A 24,838-nucleotide genomic window follows, 5' to 3' on the forward strand; every position below is an offset into this window, starting at 1 on the left:
ATTTTTACATCTCTGATGTAACTCAGGTAAGCCAGATGTGAAAATATTGTATAATATTGGTCCCAAAATGCTGCCTTGAGGAACACCAGCTCTTACAGGAATTCTTTCATTGCGTGTTGCGACCGGACCAGATGATATTTTTTCGTCAAACAGATATGTTGATAACTCCATAAATTCTCTTCAAGTAGACATGTTGTCACGAGAAGAGGGGTTCCAATAAATTGGTCAGATGTAGTTAAGTATCTAGGGCTCATGCTAGATAAGAATTTAACTTTCAAAAATAACATCAAGCCAAATTTAATAAATATGTAAGATGTCTCTATCCCCTAATTAATGGAAAATCAAAACTTTGTCTTAAGAACAAGCTTTTGATATTCAAACAAATTTTCAGGCCAGCCATGTTGTATGCTGTACCAATATGGACTAGCTGTTGTAATACCAGGAAGAAAGCTCTGCAGAGAATTCAAAATAAAATTTTGAAAATGATTCTGAAGCTTCCTCCCTGGTATAGTACCAATGAGTTACATAGAATATCCAATGTTGAAACATTGGAACAAATGTCAAATAATATAATTAATAATTTCAGGCAAAAATCGTTGCAATCTTCTATTGCCACGATTAATGCGTTATATGTTTAGGTTAAGTAAGGTTAAGTCAATTAAAAACGTTATTTTTTTCTCTTATAAGCAGGTGAACTCAAACCCACCTGTAAAAAATCTGAACTGCTACGGCAAGTTAAATGTAATATGTTGTTAACAAAATGTTAATAAAATCTTAGATTTGTTTTACCAAATTAGGATGATAGTGTTGTCCAATAACACAGAACACCTAGATAAAAGAAAAGAATGAAATGTTTGGAATGATTCTAATGAAGAAATTTAAAAAAAAAAACTCCATAAATTCTGAGTTATCCGATGATAATTCGATACAGAGATATTATCAAATAGATAAGCTCCAGCATTACAACAAATAAGCATATATTTTTAAATTTTGAATGCCTGGGGTACGTTTTCCCGAAATCATTAAAAAAAACACTTGATTCAGTCCGCCTGAACACCGATCAATTCACATTCACAATTACACAAACAACACAAGTAACAATGAAAGCTGAACAGTGAGAACATTTTCTGAACAGTGATTCAGTGATGAACATTCTGATGAATGGTGTACTACGAATTTAATGTTTGTTTAAAATGCTCCAATCCAGTTTTCATTCATTAAAAAACAAATTTGATTTACATGGAGTGGATAATTGTTGCTACACAGACACTACTCTACTTAAAAAGAACTCAAGCTTATCATTTTTCAAAAATAAGCTCCTGGGAACGGTAAAAACAATTGATTTCCCACTTCAACTGTATTCATTTTAAACTTGCATTTAACACAAATTATCTACAATTATCGGGGATTCTGCTTGAAGAATACAAATCACAACACACTTATGACAACTGACTCAAGTGTTTATGCATAGCGTTGAAATTGCTTCTCCAGCCTCAATTCAACCTTTAATCAAAAAGTGTATAGCCGTTATTCAAACGAGTTGTTAAATTATTCTCTTGCTTCCATTATTGATCATACAGTCTCAAGTGGAGCAGATGATAAGGTGAGTGACTATAAATCAATGAATCCCAGTCCAATTCTCAATTATTCATAACTAATATTCTTCACTTCTAAATTTCAGCAAACATCTTTTCTACGTATTTGGAATTGTTAGTAGCATTAATAGTACCCAAAACCATGGACCTGTTAATTTTAATTTTTATTTGGTTTACTGTTGAATAAAGGTTGAATAAGCGATCGTTAAGCCTTAAATGGCAGCCATCTGTTCTAAAAATAGAATTATTATTATCCAGGGGAATTCTATATAAGCGCATATTAATCCTGGAAGGCTGGTTCCGTATAGCTTCAAATAAGCTTGAAGCTGAATAAAATCGCCAAAATTAGATGTTTAATAGCTGAACAAAAGTGTGAGGGGGCTATATGCAGCTTTTGTTCAAACACGACGATGGTTTCCCTCACATGGTGAACTCTTTCTGGGTTAGACTGCTGCTTGATCTGCTTGATGAAAGCATCATCTGCTCGATCATCCTCTCGTTTTTCTTTTTGCTCTGATCATGTCACCTGTCAATTTTCTCATCTTTTTAGAACATGGTCGCTTCCATCTCCTTCAACTTCCTCTTAAAAATGCTCTGTTGGTTTACCACTTGGGCGTAGCTACCAACTTGTTTCCTCTGGGAAACTTGCTCACTTTCACTGTGATCACTTCCACTTCCCTTTTGTAGACCGCACTCTGGCGATTTGTTGACTGATGGTCACCCTTGCAATTACGACACAACAGAGTTTCACCGCATTCTTCCCCATGGAAGTTCTGCGAACAATTGACATAGCGTTGCGGGTTCGGAATATAGGGACAAGTAGCAACTCGTAGTAAGCAGACTTTCATATACAACGGATACGTAGTCTTAGAGAACGTATAGATTAGTGCCGGTGTTTTAACCTTTCTGCCGTCTTCATTTCGTGTGATACGCTGCATACGAATCACCTTCTAGTTGATCATCTCCGTCAGAATGTCCTTTTCCTTCATCTGAATTAGTTCCATGCAAGAAATGACGCATCTATTAACGCTCCAATTATGTGCATTATATCTCTCAGAAATTTGTGGCCGGACAAAACATCAAAATTTCATGTTCTGAAAATCATTTGTTAATATGTTTTATATTTCTGAACCATTTAGTGACGATTTTTTCCAAAATTAGAGATTTATCAGTTTTGTTTTCGATTTTTGGCAGCATCGCAAGTGTCATCGTAGAGTCAGCTTTGAATTTATCAACTATAGTTTACCTACCAAACTTCAAACTTGCTGTATCTCAATGAAATCATAACCGTTTTAAGCTCAAAAGGCTTCATTTGAAAACATATTCTTAAGCCTTAGATATGATGACAGCTGCTTAGTTTTTAACATATCAAGTTGTTACTTGTAACATAAATGATTTTTTTATCTTTCTTTAAAATGTTGGTGAATTTTCAAATCTTCGCCCGTATTATGTGAAGTGTTTAGGGATAATGAGTCATCCACTATTTAGCGGCGAATGATACATACTTTCAAACGTACAATAGTTTTTCTTGCCCCTAGAGGAGAAAAATCATTACAATTTACCTATTAAGACATTCTAATCTGCATCCTGTTTGGGTGCAGGTCGTTAGGTCGAATGCCGTTAGGCTAAAAGGGTCATTAGGCCAAAAGGTCGTTAGACCGAAAGGGTTCTAAGGCCGAAATTACATAAATTACACAAATTAGTACTATTTCAAATGTCACATTCATTAGTTTTTTTTCCTTCTTTTAATCATAGGCTATCCTTTCTAGTCATATATCACAACGGGTATTGTGACCTTCTAGGTAATGCAAATTATCCTGATCTTACAACTAACAATCTATAGGACCTAAAAATTTACTCGGCGGCCTAGAAGCAAATAATCCTGACATATCCCTGTTAAGTACATATTAGACCACGGTTCATTAGAACTATCGGTAATTTTCGGCCTGATGACCCTTTTGGCCTAACGACTCTTACGGCATAACGGCATTCGGCCTAATGACCTTTGGCCTAACGACATTCGGCCTAACGGGGTTGAACTATCCTGTTTCATTACTCGTTTGAAATTTAACTCAAATTATTAAAAGGAAGTTGCATTCGAAGGGTAACTCGGTGTAATACGCCCCAACGGGGCAATACGCCCCTCTGCATTATCACGGGATTGAAGCTTCTTTACACGTAAATATGATTACATATCTTGAATATTCGCGAAAAAATGATGTTGCGCACGAGAAAAACAGCAGCAAGATTTTAGAAACGTCCGTTTGCGGTCACCGCTTGCTACGATCAGCCCATTCTTTACTATTGTACTTATTACAAAAACTTTTACCGGAAGACGAAAGCTAATGGACCCTTTTAAGCTTAGCAGGTGGCGGAATTCTCCTTGCAAACATTTCTACAACGCTGCGGACCTTTTTTCTAGGGGAGGGGCATATTTACCGGGTTGTTTTAAAATGTAAACATTGGGACGGTTTACAAAAAACATCTTGTACACTTTTTTGAAGCAACCTGGAAAGTGAAAGTTACATGCAGAGCATGACCAACTAAATAAGCAACACCTTGACATAAAAAACTTTAGAAGTGATGCATTTGCTACTGCGATAGAGCAGTTTTTCCTTATGGCATTACACCTTTTTACCTTATATCTAGTTTAGGTTTATGCAGATTTTTTTTGCGTTTTAACCGAAATTTTTGCGAAACTATCTTTTTTATTTGATTATATGAAAAATCTTAATCTGGACGAATATCACTAGAGATCGAAATTTGACGGTTAATTCCAATGGGATGATATCGAATATCGAAGAAAATTAATAGGTCATCATTTTCAAGCGATTTGAGACGCATTTGAGGTTTTGTCCGACCTTTGTATGAAGGCGCACCACTGTGCAACGGATGATGATGACTTGGAGTTCTGATAATCTGAAGTGCACAATTTGACAGGTAGGGTGACCATCTCATGGAGATTCGAAAACAAGACATATTACAATTTTCACAACTTATTCTTGTAAGTTCCATTTTGTCTCAAATGTCAGCGATTTTATTGATATGTTTCTTCAAATATTAATGTTGACGTCTGGTTTTGTAATTTCTGGTGAAACTTCTAATTAGCGGTATGAGCATAAATTGCCTTTTGCTTTAACAATAATCCATCACTTTTCCGAAGACAATGGGGTGTTTCGATTACGCAAGTCGAAAGAAGTCGTCGAAACCTCGTTAAAAGTTCATCCATGATTTTGGGTATCTGACAAGAATATTCTCATGATTATTATTCGAAATCTATCAATAACCACAAAAGTATCCTTTTTTCAGAACATTTGCTTAAAATTACATCAAGCATCTCGCCAGGATGCCATCAAAACAATTTTTTTTCGCAATCGGTCGAGAGCCTCAACGAATCTATTTAGATATCCCAAGAAATCCTGTAACAATCTCTCCAGAAATGACGAATTTCAGAGAAACCTACTCAGTACCTCGCTTGGAAATTATGACTCTAAGATTCCTAGAAACATGGTTTACAATCTAAGAATCTATTCAGCATTTCAAAGAAGCTTCTGTGAAGTTTCCAATAAGATCACGTGAGATTTCGCTAAGGATCTCGAAGCAAATCAATCAAAGTTTTTGAGAGAAATCGGACAAAGATCTTCCCTGGAAACCACTTACAGTGTATTCTGAGAACCATTCTCCAGAAACTCAGGTTTATGTGTAGTACGAGATGTCAGGCGGTATTTTTTTTTAAATTTCTTCCTAGGTTCTTATTAATACTAAACTGAAAATGCAAATTGTACTTCTTGAAAACATCTTCAATACGATGCATCAACATATTGCAAGGAGATTGTAAACAGCTGTCGTCCTGAAAGCCATTGGTAACTAAGTGGTTGTCGATACTGAACAAACGAGTGGATTTACAAGTCATTAAACAATGCTACAATGATGAAGACATCCTCCTCTATCATCCAGCGATGGTAGTTTTTATCTTGGTCCATTCATTTTCCTAAAAGTAGCGTGCTAAACATTCGGTTACCAATGGCTTTTAGGGTGAGATCATAAATTATGCAATAATTGTATGTTCCTTTGGTTGCTAACATCTTAACTGAAACTAACAATCGGTGTTTCGGGGATCTCTTCCACTTTAATACCGATGAAATGCTGGGAAAATACGCCATTGATGATAGCTTCTGTTTTAGTACGAGTCCAAATGAATCTGAAGGTGTTGTGATACAATATGAAACGTAACCCACGTTTCACGCAGTTGAAGTCGATTTCTGGACCACAAAACTCTAAATGGGTTTTATGATAGATTCCATTTGAACATTATTGCTGTGTTTTGTTTTTTAGATAGTTTTTCCCAATTCAAATTGTATAAAATATTGCATGATCTTCGCCAAGCAGGAAGAAGCAGAACAAAACATGAAATACAATAAATAAATCAAGACGCTTCAAAAGAATTTCCAAATCAGGACATGTCCTAAATCAGGACGGATGGTAACCCTAGACAGATGACTATAATCCAAAGTGTGTTAGAAAATCATTTTTTTTTTACAATCAAGCCTTCATGCCAAACACTTTCGAATGCTTTTTTCACCTTTTAAAGAGCAAGACAATTGTTGGAACGATTCAAGTTTGTTACACATAAGAGTTAAAGAGTGGTTGAGTGTACATGTCCGAATCCGTAAAAGAATGATAATCTACTCTTTGGAAGCTTTTTGATTTATCATATTTTCTGGAACATCTACTATACGTGTTTGGTTTCCATATTTCCAAATGCGAATAACATTTGACTTATTTGAATTTCGATACTTTAACAATAATGTTTTTGTACAGTGAATCCTTTCGTAGACTAATTTACGCGTTATGTTTGTTAGTCAGGTTATTCTTGATATGCATTCTGTGAGCAATCACAAATGAACGAAAGAAATCATAAATTTTCATTTTACTTCATATTAGTTTAGTCAATTTAGCCGAAAACCATCATACAAATTTCAGAGAAAAATACCTCTGCCGCTGCATTCTTGTCGCTAATTTCGTGTTCGGGTCATTTACCACGGTCTGGTTGCTGAACAGGGGCCCCAGTCAGAGCTTGCCAATGCGACTGTAAGTTATAGTATAAAAGACGTCAAGCCTCATCGGCGAGGATCGGAGAGAATTATTACTTAGAGCTGCAGTAGCACTTTTTACCTCTTTAATCATACGTTGGGACGGTAAGAAAAATAAGGGGTAAAGAATAATGCTATTTATCATCTTGCATCATTGGGAAACAATGGCGTTCTTGGGAGGCTAGCATGGCTGTTGGTTTCATCGACCTAATTTTCCAGGAAAAATTCATAACAAACACAACAATAAATTCGTTTTAATGCAATGCAATTATTTATTAAATATGACTGCAAAGGTACTGCGAAAAGAGTGTTTTTCAGAGGCGCGATGACGTCGTCGCACTCAAGTCCACATCGCTCGAAAGACACAAATCGTGAAAATTAATTAATTTTACACCAACACGATTGGTCAATGTATCAGAACCGTTTTGTAGCATTCGTGGCCGTAATCTTGAATGATCTCGACAAATTTTCCGCTCCAGTGGTTTGACCATGCAATTCTACAAACTCTAAAAGCATGAAATAAATATGAATCTACTTATCTTGGACAATACTGTACACTATACATACGGATGGATTGGTATATCTTGATATATCTCTTCTGTTTTGTTTGCATCTACTTAAACTGAATCTTATCTTTGGACCTTCAAAAGCAATTGTAAGGTGAACTTCTGTTTTTGCATGTTACCGAGCTCTAAAAAAAGCTTATCTTGCCTCTTTCGGATTCGGTAAGTGGCTTATGAACATCACAACAACCCAAACCAAGAAGAAACCATGTCCTTTATACGATAAAACGACAGCATTTAATCAATTCCACTATCAGCGCACCAATTGAAGATAATCAGCATAATCAGTGAGATGTGTGGGGATATGCAGTAGCATTTAAGGCTTCTGCTGCGATTCGGTTCGTCGAGGTCAATGGATGGTTCTCGATGAAATGCATTTGACGGATTCGCTCTCGACCTATTTACTCTCAATTCGACAACACTGAGACTGCCGAGTTTGAACATTTTGAATCAAATGTCTCCACAACTAAACTACTGTTTGACTTCACTACAGTTGGATCTGGATTGGAGAATGTACCTAGTTGAACAAACATGAAGTGTACCTAGTTGAACAAACATGCATGTCAAACACCATTATAAGTGTATAAGAATTTAAATAGAATGTGGCTGAATAGATATCGATTGAACATCATGCTCTGATATCGAATTCAACATAAATCAATTATTTTTGGATTATAAATAAGAAAATTTCGAACAAAATCGAATACATTATATAAAGTGTATAGGGCGTTGCAAACCTCTAGGCTGTCTACATAGCGACACATGTGTTGAAAATGTTCCAAAGTTAGACGTTAATATGAACTTTTTTTCAAGTAGGGTCGTACCGATCAATATTACCCCGCATTTCATTGGTACCACATTTTACGTTACAATATTTTCCGAATCTCGGCGAACAAATTTCGTGATTGAACTTGGAAAAAACTCACTCTACAACGAATCAACAAATTGCGTGGCAGCAATCGCAACCGCCCTACATCGTCGAAGGTATCGGCAATCAGCGGTATGCAATTAGCAATTAATTAACCAAGCAGTAATTAATTAATTTGTTTATGTGACTTCCATATCGAGGTTAAACAGGAAAGTTAATCAGTCGCGAATCACATTTGCATTTTTGACCAACTGCAAATTGAGCCCAATTGAGCGTCCTCGGTGACGGTTGGTTGACTCGGTAGACTGGCATATGCACTTGCCTCGTCGTAATTGATACAGCCGTCGTCGTCGTCGAAAACGGGTTGCAGTCCACTCCAAATCACCATCCAAATTTGCCACACCCACCCTTGCAAATGAGCAACAGTAATTTAACGAATGCCCTTTCTTTCTGTCGTTTTCCAGATGCTATCGGTACAGTCGCCCGGCTACGCGGGAATGGAGCGGCTCGGCGTTCCTACCCGCAGTTCGATTAGCTCACCACCTCTTAGAGATGAACGGTAAGTTGCAGAGCAATCTTCGAAGGTCTTCCTTCTATAACTTTTGTCCCTCACTTCCAGAAGCCGGCGATTACGAGTAGAGTCCGGCGTGACAGCGAGTATCGCCACCAACAACACCTACCAGCATCTTCCCAACGTGCACCATCACAGCCATCACGCGCTTCACCACCAAGATCATCTATTAGTCAGCGGTAGCAGTAGTCATAATAGCAATTTTATGAACAATCGTAGCCATCAAACTCAACAGCAGTATCATCAAACGACGGCGGCGACGACGACGACCTCAACGTCCGGGAGTCGCCACAAGGAGGCAAGTTCTGGTTCCAGCAGCGGTAGCAGTAGCAGCAGCAGCAACTACGGCAAACCCGGTCACCATCAAAGCTCCAGCAGTATCTACGGAGGAAACAACAACACCAGTTCGTGCGGGACCAGCAATAGCCGGTGTCCGCACCATGTGGCCCTACCCGATGGCGAACGGGGGCCGGACCGGGATCTGCAGATACGGTCGCCGTCCAGCCAGGTGAGTTGATGCAAGATACCGTATAGCCCCGCTAATTTGATCGATACCTAATGCAAACCATCGGGGTTCATTTTATTTGAAACTTCTAGTCACCCTAGGAACGACAGAAAATCATACAGTATTGGACAAAATATTTGCAACTTTTTCGGTTTTCCATACAAAATGGTCAACTTTGAAAGTTATGACGGGGTTGGTGGTCTGATGGCTACCGCTTCTGCTTCATATGCAGAAGATCATGGGTTCAATCCCAGGCCCGTCCCTTTCCTCGTACTTTGTAGTTGTATATCTCTCACTTGCTTCTATCTTCCATTCTAAATCTATCACACTCAAACTATTCGTTCATAGCAAACGCTAGAACCAGAGAAGGACAAGAAACCGTTTCCCTAACGCTTCCATTCTTCCACGCGCATGCCTTTCCTTACGCCTGATACATAGGCAGTCTGCTAACCACAAAAGCAAACCTCTCTGCCATGCCTTTCCCCCAATTCATACACTCCCGCATGTACTGGCTTAGATGCAGTGGTATATACGGTCTACGTGGGAGCCAGTATAATGCATCATCAATTCCTCCCCCTTCCCCACATTGGTCTGCATTCTGATGTGGCAGGCACCATTGTCGCTAAAAATAGAAGTTCACCAGCACTTATACACTGAGGATGCCTGTTAGTCCCAAGCAGTCATTCGGTTGGTTCCTTGTGTAAGTGCAGCTGATCTGGCAATACTGGAGTAGCATCCACGGGCGGCCAATCAAGCTCATGCTCAAGCTCAAGCTTTCCATACAAAATGGTCAACTTTGAAAGTTATTTGTGGACCGATTTGAAAGAAATTTTCACAGCACGTCAGCCACAACTTTATTTTAAACATATATTTTTGAAAGATTTTTCCAATCACGAGTTCAAAGTAGTGAACGGTAAAGTTTGAATAAAGTGAAATTTTTGACAATTTTTTTAAACTTACGTAACTTAAAAAGTTGAAGGAATATCATTAAGACATCTTCAGCAAAATTGTAGGTTTAGATAATATGAACAAGTTTGCTAAAGAAGGTTTATGTGTAGGGTTTTCCTAATTTTAAATTAATCATATATAATTTTTCGATAAAAATTGCACCTTAGTCAAACCATTATTACTTTTAAGCTCGTGATTGGAAAAATCATTTAAAAATATGTTAAAATTCAAGTGATGTCTGACGTGCTGTGAAAATTTCATTCCATCGGTCCAAGAAATAACTGAGATCTGAGCCTCCAAATTTCACCATTTTGTATGGAAAATCAAAAAAGGTGCAAATGCTTTGTCCAATACTGTACTTCTGGTTACCTCTTTGGCTGTTTCAGAAAAAAAAAAAAAACATGTTATGGATATTTGTCAGTTATCCCTAGATTAAATCTGATTGGGTAGAAGTATTCTACTATAAGTCTTAAAGTAATCCTAGAATAATTTCGGTAGAAATACATGAAATAATCTAGGAAAAAATGGAAACGTGAAAGGTCACAACAGCTTCCAATGAGGTCGAGATGTTGTAAAGTAGCGAAGCGTCCTTAAAATCTGAGAACTTCACTGAGTTATATTCATCCATAAGAACGTTTTTGAAATCCCCTCTGTTTGCTGAACGAAAACAAAAATCAACCCTTTTTCTCCTATTATCGTGAAACAAAATCCGCATAGCTCAAGTTTGCGCAGCATATGTACATGAGTCGAGTACCCCCCATTAAGCAGGTCACCATTTTTAAAAATAGCCAAGGACTGCTGCAACGTCACCGTCAACTACTTAACTTAGAAACAGGGCGATCTGCTCCTGCCATTCTAGGTATCGGAACCTACCATGCTGGAAAATGGGGTTGCTTCTCTAGTAAGTACACATTCATAGAAACGAAGGTATATGCGCCCCAAGAGGGTGCTTTGTTTCGCTTGCGTCGTATGGATGTGAAAAGTGCATTCAATGGCAAACTGGTGCAACGAGGTGTATTACAAGAGTATCTTTAATAGCGGTGTTGCTAAGGGCAATACTATTCGGTGAGCACGTTTATTAAAACACACAAATGTATTTCTGTTGGTAGAGCCGGTATTCTTTGACAGACCTTAAATGTAAGGCTGTCTTGAATGTCGTGTACAAGACTCAACTTGTGTTTTCCTTAGCCTAGTGGTTAAGTCCGCGGCTACAAAGCAAAGCCATTCAGAAGATGTCTGTGTTCGATTTCCGATTGGTCCAGAATCTTTTCGTAGTGGAAATTTTCTAGACTTCCCAGGGCATAAAGTTTAGTCGTGCCTGTCATACGATATATGAATGCGACAATGACAACTTTTGCGAAAAAAGCTCCTCAGTTAATAACTGTGGAACGCAGGCTGTGTCTCAGAGGGGACGTGATGCCAAAAAGAAGACATTATCGTGCCTTGAAAATCATTATGGAAGTGACAGCTAACTGATGTAATCGGATTATTCGAGAGAAACCTGTACTCACAAATCAACTAGCATACTTTTGCAACCGAGTCTAGCTCTAGTAAAGGACCGCTGCCAAACAACATCCTTTCCGTAGAATATAAAACCCATCATTATCGTGGCGTCGTCGGGGGCCTTGGTATCCTATACCTACGGTTTCCAGTTCGGAACCAAGCTTAAGCTTCAGGAAAGTGAAGTAATGTGAGAGCATGCATGGAAATTGTGCACAGGGATGAAAATGAGGTGGCGAATCTAGGTCACTGCAGTTGATTATTTTTTTATTCTCCACAGAGGCTGTCATGTGGAATCCTACTTTTTACTGATAGCAGATTGATGTGTTTGCTTAGAATAGACACCATACTTTAAGTTGTACTAGTTACTACTTTTTCTCCGATAAGTCTCCCAGAGTTCGTTCAAAAAATTTTCGAAGGAAGCTTGAGAGAATTCTTCCAGAATTTCAGCTCAACTCTGACCCCTTCAGTTGTTTCTACAAGGATTGCTCCGAAATTTTCTCTTAGAATTAAATGGGGAGAAGTCCTCCAGAGGTTTATTTTCAGAAAAACGTATAAACGTTTCTTCCAACATTTTTTGTGAAATTCGCTCAACGATTTTTTTTCCAGAAAACTTTATCAGACTGGAGGGCTCATGCTCATTTTTCCAATAAGTCCTTAAAGACTATCCGGTGTTTAAGTAATTCCGATGCTTCATTTTGTAAGAACTTAAAATATTTGTCCAGGAGATTCAACAAGGATCATACCGGAATTCCTCCATGATTTCTTAGAAAATTTCTTTTTTATTTTTAGGAAAACCCACAAATGTTTTATCCAAGATATTAGAAAAAATGCCCAACGATTTTTTCATAAAACTCTGCCAGAATTCTTGAAGAGTGTCCGTACCAATTTTTCCAAGAATTCTTCAAACAGTTGGTGGGTGTTCAGACAGACTGGATCAAGCGTTTTTAATGGCTCCAGGGAAACGTAGCCCAGGAACACGAAATATCAAAATATTTACGATGTTTGCTGTAACAATGGAAGTTATCTATTCTATATCAAAATTGCTTAGGAAAAAACATAATTGATGGAATCCTTAAGGTGAAGATGAATCGAAGCTAAACTTAAAATTTTTAAGAGCACAAATCAGGAGTTCTGAACACCCTTTTGAACTGAAAACTTGATCGATTGGTCACCACCAGCTAGTGACCATTCGATTAGGTTTTCAGCTTAAACGGATATTTGTTTCTCCAGATTTGTGCTCTTCAAAATTTGAGGCTTGACTTCGATTTATCTTCACCTTAATGTTTCTTTAGAACGCCAAATATCATCAAGTGCGGTCTGTCTGAACCCCGACCAGTTGTCGTAGATTTTTTTTTTAATACAACGCCATGGACACGGTCTTTCCCAAGAAATCTTTCAACTACATTCCAGGGATTAAATTGGAAAATTCTTTAACAAATGTAATTGAAACCTTTCCAATTTTTCCTTAAAACGAAGCCAAACTTGGCATTTTTAAATGCACTAGACTGGAGAATTTGACAACAGTTTGCGTTGAAACCCATTCAAATAACTTGCTTGCTGGTGGTAAGCAATGGGATAAATTTTCAACGCGGAGCGCTGTTTGGTTCTCAAGTCTTGTACTCTTGAAAATTTGAGGAATGGCTTCGATCTATTATCACCTTAAGGAATTCATCCAATAGATCTTACAAGAATCCTGCAGAAGTACCTCTATAATTTAGCAACAGATTCGTCCATTTATTTTTGGGAAGTCCACAAAAGTTTTTTCAAAGGTATTTAAGAAATTTGCTCAACAATTTTTCCAGACCATTTCACAAAAATTAGTCAAGAAGTGCCTATGCTGATTTTTCAAGTTCAAACGATTGTACCTCATTACTTCGAATCCCATTACCCCGAATACCACACACACATCCAGAATGTACATATAACGAAATTACCTTTTGCGTTATGCGATGCTTATATGTGCAAGGATTCCGTATAAGATGTCGTCAAAAGGCCTTATGCGTACAAAAGTGGAGGAGATATATGTGCATAATTTATATGATGAAAATTGACAGGCAATGCGAGTGTACAGTTTTTATTACGAATTAATTTGTAACCTTACACAACTGAGTTTGTGATAACAAACTTGATTTGACAGTTGCTACGAATTGATTCATTACCCCGAATTCCAGTATCATGGGGAAATGTCATCAATATCATTATGTCAAGATAATTGTAAATTCGGGGATATAGCATTCGAGGAGATGGGATTCAGTGTAACGAAACATTCGGGGTAATGGAATTCGGAGTAATAGAATTCGGGGAAATGGCGTTCGGTGTAATGGGGTAGAATTCTTCAAACAGTTTCGTAGATACAGCTAGTGTCAATAGTTAGTAACCAAATACTGTTTTTCATACAAAATGCTCAAGTTTGAGGATCTGTATCTAAGCTTCTGGAAGACCGAATTTGCTGAAATTTGGATGACGAACTACAAAAGACCTGTAGTTTTGTGTATACTGAGCTCACTTAATTTCATTCTTTTTCCGAGGAGCTTCAGAGGGTTGGTCAAACAGAAAAGTAAGTAACCAAGAGACTGTTCAATTTAATTCAAAAACGGTAAGTTTTGGTTGGTTAGTTTCTTCGGCAAAGTTGTTCACTTTCGGAAGTTACACAAACTTGCAAAACACATCAACTTATAGTTCATTGTTTTTTTAAATAAATCGAAAATCTCTCGGTTTGACCAACCCTCTCAAACTCCTCGGAAAATGACTGAAATGAGGTGAACTCAATATACACAAAACTTTAGGTTATTTGAAGTTCGTCATCAAAATTTTTAGCTAATTCGGTCTAAAAAAAGCTGTGATACAGATCCCCAAACATGGACATTTAGTATGGAAAATCTTTTGTCACCGACTGTATGTCTTTCAATAAGCCCCACGAACACGGATTATCCCAGAAAATGTTTCAGGAATTCATCCAGAGTATTTGGTTTGGAATTCTTAACAGGATTTCGTTCGAAATTCTGAACAGGTTTCTGTTCGGAATCCTGAACAGGATTCTGTTCAGAATCATGAACAGGATTCCGTTTGGAATCCTGAACAGTATTCTATTCGGAATCCTGAATAGGATGCTGTTCGGAATCCTGAACAGTGTTCTTTACGAAATTACAGAATTATGTATCGGACCCTGAACAGGATTCGGTTTGGAATCTTGAACAGGATTTGGTTTGGAATGCTGAAAAGGATTCTGTTCGGAATCCTGAACAGGATTCTGTTCGAAATGCTGAATAGGATTCGGTTCGGAATCTTGGACAGTATTCGGTTTAGAATCCTTAACAGGATTTGGTTTGGAATCCTTAAGAGGATTTGGTTTGGAATCCAGAATAGGATTCCGTTCGGAATCCTGATCAGGATTCTGTTCAGAATCCTAAATACATAGGATGCTGTTCGGAATCCTGAACAGGATTCTATACGGAATCCTTAACAGGATTATGTTCGGAATCCCGAACAGGATACGGTTTGGAATCTTGAACAGGATTCGGTTTGGAATTCTTAACAGGATTTGGTTTGGAATGGACAGAATTCTGTTTGGAATCGTAAATAGGATTCTGTTCGAAATCCTGAACAAGATTCTGCTCGGAATCCTGAACAGGATTCAGTTCGGAATCCTGCAGAGGATGCTTTTCAGAAACCTGAACGGGATTTTGTTTGAAATCCTGAACAGGATTCGGCTCGGAATCTTGAACAGGATTCGGTTTGGAATCCTTAACAGGTTTTGGTTCGGAATCCTGAACAGGATTCTTTTCGGAATCCTGAACAGGATTCTGTCTGGAATTCTGAACATGATTCTGCCCGGAATCCTGGACAGAATTCTGTTTGGAATCGTGAACAGGATTCAGTTTTGAATCCTGAACAGGATTTCGTTCGGAATCCTGAAAAGGATTCTGTTCGGAATCGTGAATAGGATTTTGTTCAGAATCCTGAACAGGATTCTGTTCGAAATCCTGAACAGGATTCTGTTCTTAATCCTTAACAGGATTCTATTCGAAATTCTGAAAAGGATTCTGTTTGGAATTATTAACAGGATTATGTTTGAAATCCTGAACGGGATTCTGTTCGAAATCTTGAACAGGATTCTGTTCAGAGAACACGATTTTGGTTCTTTTCCTAGGATTCCTAGGATTCTTTTGTGAATCCTAAACAAGATTCTGTTCCAGGATTCTGGTCGGAAAACTGAACACAATTCAATGCTGAATCCTTGATCAAAATTTTGTTCGGACTCCTGTTCAAAGTTTCTATTTGAAATCCTGGGTAGGGTTCCATTTGGTATCAGTGAATCTTTCATTCTTTCAGAGCATTCTCCAAACAATTCTATAAAAGATTTATATCAAAATTTGGCCAGCATACAATTAACTTCTTTTCTTTTTTGCTTTTATCTTGCAGGAATCGGAAATCCCGCGCACGTACGTTAAGGCCCCACCGAACAAAACGGTACGGGACGTTCCGGCCCAGTACCAATCGGGCGCGTCGTCCACGTCGTCGTCGATGAGCAATCTCAACAGCCATCTCCGTGGAGGAGTGGGAGGCTCGGGAACAATGAGCCACTCGCTCAGCGGAGGTGTCAGTATGGGTAACCGAGCAGTCGGTTCATCCAGCACCGCTGGAACTAACGCCAGCACCACCAAACCCAAGGCTGATAAACTGAAAGAAATCCTGCGATCAATCACAGGTAACAAATCAATAAAATCAACTAGCATTAGTAGTAACAACAATAATATTAACGGAACTCTAAGTAGCAACACTAGCTGTAATAATAACAATTATCGGAACAATCCCTACGGGAACGGAAGCTTGGTCGGTTCTAGTGGTAGTCGGAGTGGGTTGAGCTCATCCAACAGTACGAATCATGTAGCAGTAAGTGGAATACATAATCATAATCATCATTATCGGCAATCGATAGCGTCGTCGGTTCAGCAGAGGCAGCATCACCATCATCATCAGCAGCCATCCCAAAGTGGCCTCTCCTCGTCGGTTCCGAATGCCTCCTCGGGGTCCTCGCTTGGGGGAGGTAGCAATACGCCAATGTCCTTGTCCGCAAGTCCCAGTCCGGACACAAGCTCTCACTACATGTGACCGGAAGGCCGCTCGCTACAGGATAGTTGAAATGTTGACGCGGGTCATTCGGATGATCTGTTTCCTTTTTTATTCGTAAAGCTAGCTAATCGATGTCGTGATAATATTTGTGATTCTGTGTATGAAAACGGACAGGGAAGAGGACACTCCCCGGGAAAACGGGAAGGCATCGCTGGGGCTAGGTCTAAGACTGATGAGGTAGTTCCGCTGCGCTGTTCATATTCTGCTTTGTGCAGAGGTGGTTGCACCGATTGCGGACTTCCTCTGAGAGCAGGGTCAAAAGGATCAGCAGTAGTAGCCGGTGATGATGCTACCCGTCGCTGCACCGACGCTGGCGCCGGTTGCCATGTGATGGAACTCGAGCTCGATGACAGGCTGTAATCAAAGAATTCAAAGTGTTCATATAAGGATCGGCGAGCTGTATTGAGAAGGATGGAATGCACATTTCGAAACATTTTAGCGGAAATGATCTAAGTGGACGGCTAGGGCGAGTACGAGTCGTCTATTTTGTTGGCCACCTTAGATCATCGAAGGAGGCCAACAAAAACAGTTGAATATACTTATACCGATTATGGAGAAGTGAATCGATTTGTTTAAAACATCCTACGACCGAAGCTCAACTGCCATGATTTCAAAATTCAAAGAAATTTTAGATTACCCAAAATTCAAAACGCTTTCATGGCAATATCCAAAACTTCAAAATGCCAATTTTTTTCGAAGATCGGAAAACCAACCAAGTACAAAATGTCATCGCTCGTATTCGTAGTAGGCTTCGGGCAAACGATCTCACTGCGATTTTATTACCACATAGCTAGAAATAAATTATTTTCTATTTCGCTTGGAGAGCTCAATCAAATCTGCACCAGAAGCCGACAATTTTTGCAGAAGAAAAAAAAAAGCAAATTGTAAGCAGGAAAACAAGAATAGACACTTCCAGTATGAATGAGTTGTACATTTTATTTCTTTCGTGTGTAGCCTAAAAATTCACGTAGTAGTCCCCGAAAATCCCCCGACTTTTAAAAGTAAATATATTTTTACAGTAGCGCGTAAGAAAATGAACAGAACTAAGTAAAGAAGTATCAAATCCATGTGCAAGACTACCATTTAGTAAAGAGTGCAACCAAAACGACGAACGAGGAACTATCAATAACGGAAGGGTAATAAAGCGAATAATGTAATAGGAACTACAATTTGAAAATCATAAAAAAGAATAAAAATGACAGCCGTTCCGCCCTTTGACATGTTGAAGGGTAGAAAGAAAAATACTAGCGAAATTTTATTATTTCTTAAGTTAAATTATTTAATTCTAAATCAATTGTATTGGCCGAAAGGAGTTAGATACTCGTAAATAGTCCTAACAGAAAATAAAAGCTAGTACATTGATGAACAAATGAACCAACAACAGAAAAAGTAACAGTTCGCTTCTTTATAAATCCAGTTTATGCATAACACTAAAATAGTAACACAAAAAGGAATGGAAATAGCTCAAGTACTACCGAAACACAATAATTATGTAATGCGCACTGCTTAAAAATATTAAAAAATACAAACACATACAAAAAAAAACAGGCAGACCCATATGGCAGCAACAACTACACACGTTACAAACCTACGCGTAAACAATAAAACAGTGTACCGCAAAGCAAAACAAAATTAAATGAGAAGCTTTTTCGTCAATAGCAGCAGCAAACAATAAACTACAACTTTTACTACTACAAACTACATAACATATTTACTACAGAAACTACTACTATAAAGAAAGCAAAACCGCAGCAAACCAACAAACCAACCTACAACTACAAGCAACAGAAAACAAAACTACATCCACACACATAACTATACCACTTACATAGATCACATGGCTGGGAATGTGTAATCTTTCTATTTAAAACAAAGGAATCATCCGCAGGTGAGAGAGAGGCGACTACAGAAAAAAGGGAAGGAGTGAGCGTAATAGTTTTAAAAGTAGGCAAAGGAATCAAGTAAACTAGAGAAAACAGTAAACTTCGGAGAGTTTAAGTTTAGCCAAACGAAGCGCGAGAGAGAGAGAGAAAGCTAGAAAGAGATTAAGGGTGCAAAAAGCACAGACTTGGAATGGTTTATGCATCGGGTTTGTGAGTTTGGAAACTTACACAACCGATTTGTAAACTTTTTCAACAGTGTAGAGCGAAAGAGTTCCAGCGCAGAAGAATGTAAATACACTTTATTCTAATTCAGCAAAGAACGTTGATTTCGTCAGGAGGCCTTTTGCCCGAGAAAAAGGCGAACAGAAATAAGCCGACCATTACACATTTTTTTAGATTGGTTCAGTGAAACCGCGTCTGGTCATAGATTTGGGATTTCGAACGGAAAATGAAATGGCTTACGACGAGAGAGTGAAGGTTTTCGCGAATGAATTGTGATAATTTACCAAATTGATTAAACAAAAAATCATTTTACTCATAAAACCCCTCCAGATGGAGGGGCATTTAAATTCAAAGTTAGGATTCGTTTTTAATTTTGGGAACACTACCACAAAAAAGAAAACTGATGGAGGAGAAAAACACCTAGAGGTAAGGATTAGGGAAATGAATTTTCAAAATTTGCAGCTAAATATCAACCAAATTATTCAAAATTTCAAATGGGGTAGGCTAAAAGTAGGCGTAAAGGTATCCAAAATAAATAAGTAAAGTTCCACACGCGGGATGATAGATGGATGTTTCGAATCAGATTTAATCAAACCCCGGAGAAGGGATTGCGAGGCTCGCTCGATGCAAGTGTACAGAAAATTGTGCTTAAACTGACGGGAATCAATTGGATGTGAAACGACACAAAAAAACGTGTGAAATTCACACATCAGCCATGATGATAATGAAATTCATTAAACAATGAAATGCATCAACTTATGTTAGTGTGTAAATTTCACGCAACTTTTATGTTGATCGACATTCAGTTGATGTTACGCATACTAAGCATAGTTTCTGCATTTTCAGTGTGTAGCGTTGCCCAGGAAGATAGAAAGCGAAAGTACGACACGAAGCAGTTTATTTAATAAACTAAATGTAATCGTAAGAGAAAGTGAAATTGTGATATATACAAGGTAAAGAATTAATAAAATACACGGAAAACTACTAAGCGGTGTTCATTACGTATAGAATGGAGAACCAGTAATAAGGGAATGTAGCGTAAAGTAATTTTAATCGTACGGTGTTTGTGTGACAGGAAATAAGGGTGGATTGCGCTGTTAGTAGTATAATAATGTGAAAATTCCGAATTAGCGAAGAACGAACGATGTTCGAGTATTTCCGAATGGCGGTGGCGAAGCAGATTGGGAGGTTAACCCTACAGCCGATCGATTTTGCGAGCTCGGTTTTGTGGCCATTGGAAAGCAAAATCTCAACTCTTGAGCCTTCAAAATAGGAAATCAATCAATGTAGAGGAAACCTTATGATTTGTTTTTGTTGCGAGCAGGATAGTTAGCATTGATGTTGGATGCGGTTAAAAATGTTCCTTTGATTTTCATTACAATACGCAGAACCTATGAGAAGAGCTTAGTCAGCGGTAGTAAGATATGAGAAGGAGCCGAATTAGAAAAAAAAAAATCAATCCTTCGACTCTTACCCTTCCCATACAGTTTCACATACTTTATTTCAAAGATGCACATTTATCTGAGGAGTAATTGTTTCAAACCAGCTTAAGAACTCTGTGTGAGCACCATTAAATATGCTTTGATGGATGCTTCTCCCCTAATCTTCGTGACGTAACTGCCTAATTGATACTTCTGGTTGTCTTCAAAAAACTAAGTAGATGAAAAAACCGAATTTAGTACTATTCCATTTAATTCCACTAGAGTTTGTATCCTTTGACAGATACGCGTATTTCGACCTTAACTGTAAGGCCGTCTTCAGTGTCGTGTACTAGACTCGACTATTTTACTTATTGTAGTCGAGACCTCAAGAAGCTAATAGGTGTGGAGCTACAAGTTATGAGTGAAATTATAAAAAAATCAAGTGCGCAGGTGAGATTTGAACCCACGACTGTTGTTTGCCAGACAATCGTTTTACCATCTAAACTACTGAATCACTTGAAGACTCAATAGCTCAAAAGGCTCTACGAAGAGAACTTATTCGTTGAATTTTGCACATTTAAGCATCGTTTAACGTACCATTTTGAATCATATTCAAAACACTTAAGGCCAACAGTGACTTTAAATGCATCTGATAGGCACAAATTATTCGATATTGGTGAAAATTTAGATTTCTTTACAAAGTCTGTCAGCTGTTGGGTGTGCCGATAAAAATGTTTATTTAAATTTGTTTAGTATTGTTTTTATGAAAAAGTATGCAACAAAATTTCGATTCAAATGCCGAACACTGTGTTCATTCTGTCTCATATTCCAGTAGAAGCATTAACCTAAGAATGCTAATGTCGCTACTGTTCGTGTTACAGTGATACCTCCATGAGTCGATGTTCCATGACTCGATATCGACTCATGGAAACATACTAAAAACAAAATTTCATGGTTACTATGATGGTCCCAAGAAGCAGCTTTCCAAAGGATTGCTGTTCCATGACTCGATATTTCCATGAGTCGATGGTCCCTTCAATATCGACTCATGGAGGTTTCACTGTACCAACATCTAGTTTGCCACGCGCTGACAGCCTGAGTACCGGGCCTCAAAGTGTCAAATCAATTTAAAAGACCAAAACAAATCATTGGCATTTAAAAAACAGCGAAAACTGATAACTGAAGGTAAAAATAATTAAAATCAGTTTTGTGGTAACAGCGCCACTAGCGTTCTACTACTAATATTTCTATTCATATTCCAAACACCTTGATTCAAATTCCGAACAGCACGAATAAATCGTTTTCAAATAAATAATTTCGCAAATAAATTTATCTGAGCTAATTTTACAGGCCATGAACTAGAGAATCGTCACTACTTCCGGGATATATACAGTCAAACCTCCATGAGTCAATATTGAAGGGACCATCGACTCATGGAAATATCGAGGCATGGAACAGCTAAACTTTGGAAAGCTGTTTGAAGGGACCATCATAGTAACCATGATTTTATGTTTTTAGTATGGTTCCATGAGTCGATATCGAGTAATAGAACATCGACTCATGGAGAGTTGACTGTATATAGATTGAAAGACGTTAGAATTGAATTGAAATTGTTTGTTATTTCCTGGTCATTTGGTGATATATTTCAGCGAAACATTTCAACCAAATCGCCATACAAAAACCCAGTGTTCGGAATATGAGTCTGTTTGGAATTTGAGACAAAACGGTATACGAACGTTCTGCTTGATTGAGAATTATTCTGGAATTCTTTCAGCACTAACATCCGTAATTATTCCAAGAAGCTAATGAAATATAAATAGATTTTTTTCCGAAATACTCAAATATTCAATTTCTTCAAGAGCTCCTCGTGGATGTAACTTAAGCAAACTTCCAGTTATTTGTCCATAAATTTTTAAATAAATTTCACGAATATATCCTTGAAAATTCCTCTTACAGTTCCATTGTGAGTTTGTTTTGAAAATACTCCAAAAATTCTTTAACTTATAACTATTACAAGTTGAGTTTTGGAAGCATTAGGAGAAGTCTTCTATTTTTGCAGGTATGAATAAATAATATCCAAAAATGTTTGCAATCTACTACAGATGACACGCAGGCTTCGTTCTTTGCCGGAAACAAAAATTTTTGACATGCCTGAGGTAACTCAGGCAAGTCAGATGTGAAAATATAGCACGGCCACGTCCTTACGGTCATCGGGGAAGGAATGTTAGTATGACATCCATTGTTACTAAAGACCGAGTATACCTCTGCATGTTCATGGTTGTCATGGGAATGTGTTTTGTTTGTGGGAGGGCTTAAAAGCTACATGATCAGGATTCACCTTGATAAGTGATGCGATTAATGTAACCTCTGTTTTAAAAGTTATCTATCAATGCGTCGACATTTTTTAACATAGAACTATTCAAAGGTTTGAAATCCGATTTTTTTTTAATATGGATAAACGGTTATGTCAACACTTTAAGTGTCGAACCATCCATAGTTTCTTCAACAAATATATAAAAAAAATACATGCCATGGTACGAATGTGTTATTAAAAGCATGAAATGAGCTCACCAGTTGGTAATCCTCGACTGAACAGTCACAATCTCAGTGTCAACACGCTTAAGCAGGGATACAAAATCACTCTGATGGCGCACAAATAAAGTGCTAAATGAAAGTGCGCGAAAAATGAATAGGACAGCTTGAGCCTTCACAAAGCACTCTCAATCGTAGGAGGGTTTCTAGAAGAAGAAAAATATGTAGGGCTCTTAGGGATTGAATTGAGAAATATCCTGAAGAACATTCATCAAATAAAATTCTGCCGTTGGAATTACTTTGCGAAATAATTCATGAGCGATGCTTTGCATTAAAGTTACCAATGACAAAAAAAATGTCTTATTGCGAGTCATCTTCCGAAAACAAATTAACTTGCTGCCCCGTGCATTGAAAAGGTACAAAGGCAGCTATACTATATAAATATAAAAAAGTTTCAAAACCTTTGGTTTTCAATGACGAAAAAAGTTGATGTTGATGATAGCAAGTCCACAACGTGATTCATCTAGTCGATCATTACAATAATCAAGAAAGTTTGGATCAAGGATTCAAATAAGATTCATTACTTACTGTTATATAAATGTTAACTGGGAATGTATTAATATTTCGAAATACTTCTCGACAAAATCCTTTGAGGAGTTCCAGGAGTAATTATTGAACGAATTCGAAAAGGAATTGCTGAATAAATATCTTGGAAAATATGTAGAAGTTTCTGGAGCTAGCATTAGTAGAAACTTGGAGGAGCGATCTGAAGCAATACGAAGTAATTTTGTACAAAAATAAGTACATGGCAGAAACCTGAAGTCTTTTCAAACGGGCTTAGGGCATACTTTTTAATGATTTAAAGCTTTTGGCAGAAGCTTTTGTTTTAGGCGGAGTTATACTATTATGATGAATGATGGCCACAAGCTTTGAAAATACCAACATGATTGAATCTTTGTAGCAAACCAATTAATTTGACTTTTTTCATCAGCCTAGAGGGTGTTGTTATTTTACAACGTTTTGAAGAGCCCGTGGCACCATAGTTCAATTGATCAAACTTATTTAGCATACATCATCATCATACATCAAATTAATTGACTCTCTGACTCCGCTGGCACCCTCTTCTTCAATTCAACGAAGAACAGTATCATTGAACGTAGATAAAGAAAAATCAATTTCCAGTGCATTCACATACTAGCAACAGGAACAAATACCGCAAATTCCATTAATCAAAACGAATATCAATCATAAACCCGTCTATCTACGTCTATCTAAAACACACTATTGTCGAAATTAATTTCCGGTTCTCTTAACTACCTATCTAATGCAAATACTATAGCTACTGCAACACCAACAACTATCAAATTTAAATTTGTGTCTAGTGCAAATCAGTGTAAGTTCCCACCCCTCGTAGTATAATCCAGTCCGTTTGAAAAATAAAATACGAATAAAAAAGAAAACACCAACAGAGAAAATAACCACTCAAACACAACTTTCTTCGATCGACAGATTTTTCCCCCCAGACGAGTAATCTACAGAATTGCATGTAAATATTGTATCATAGCCATTTTAATAGTAATAGTACTGAAGCAAACGAAAGTAAAAAGCAAATACAAAACACAGGAAACTCGAAATCAAACAAAACGGAAACCGAAACGCATTTACACATAGCACACTCTCTGCGCCACAATTGACTGCAGTTGACAGTATGAAGGGAAACATCACAGGTGAGATCTGCTTTTTAGACAAATTTTCTTGCTTTTTTCCTTGAGTGTTCAATACGATTTTGAACATGCTTCATAAAATTTTGATAATGTGTCAATGAAAATGTCTTTAACTGCTGGAAATTGTTTTATAAGCGGTAAAATTTCAATTTCCAACTAGGCACCATTTTAAGTTTTATCATGGTCTTAAATCAGACTTTAAACCAAACCGCAAAAAAGCAAAATTTTTAAAACAAAAAAAAAACTGTCAAATTGCAAAAAGGAACGCCTGAGCTGA

The 24,838-nt window shown here is 37.7% G+C and overlaps 1 protein-coding gene across 2 annotated transcripts in view; it reads left to right on the top strand.

The window, feature by feature from the left end:
• The window catches only part of LOC5566015 (serine-rich adhesin for platelets), a 552,340-nt gene extending 532,191 nt beyond the window's left edge, over positions 1-20,149 (top strand). The window contains exons 4-6 of one of the 2 annotated variants that reach the window (XM_021843181.1): positions 8,584-8,678; positions 8,742-9,198; positions 16,069-20,149. In XM_021843181.1, coding sequence (XP_021698873.1) covers positions 8,584-8,678; positions 8,742-9,198; positions 16,069-16,758 — 1,242 coding nt within the window. In that variant the 3' untranslated portion in view covers positions 16,759-20,149. Of the gene's footprint in view, positions 1-8,583; positions 8,679-8,738; positions 9,199-16,068 lie in introns of both variants that reach the window. The other variant, XM_021843180.1, reaches the window with a different exon arrangement.
• The last annotated feature ends 4,689 nt before the right edge of the window (positions 20,150-24,838 follow it).

The sequence above is a fragment of the Aedes aegypti genome, chromosome 2 (genome assembly GCF_002204515.2).
Source record: "Aedes aegypti strain LVP_AGWG chromosome 2, AaegL5.0 Primary Assembly, whole genome shotgun sequence".
NCBI lineage: Eukaryota > Metazoa > Arthropoda > Insecta > Diptera > Culicidae > Aedes > Aedes aegypti.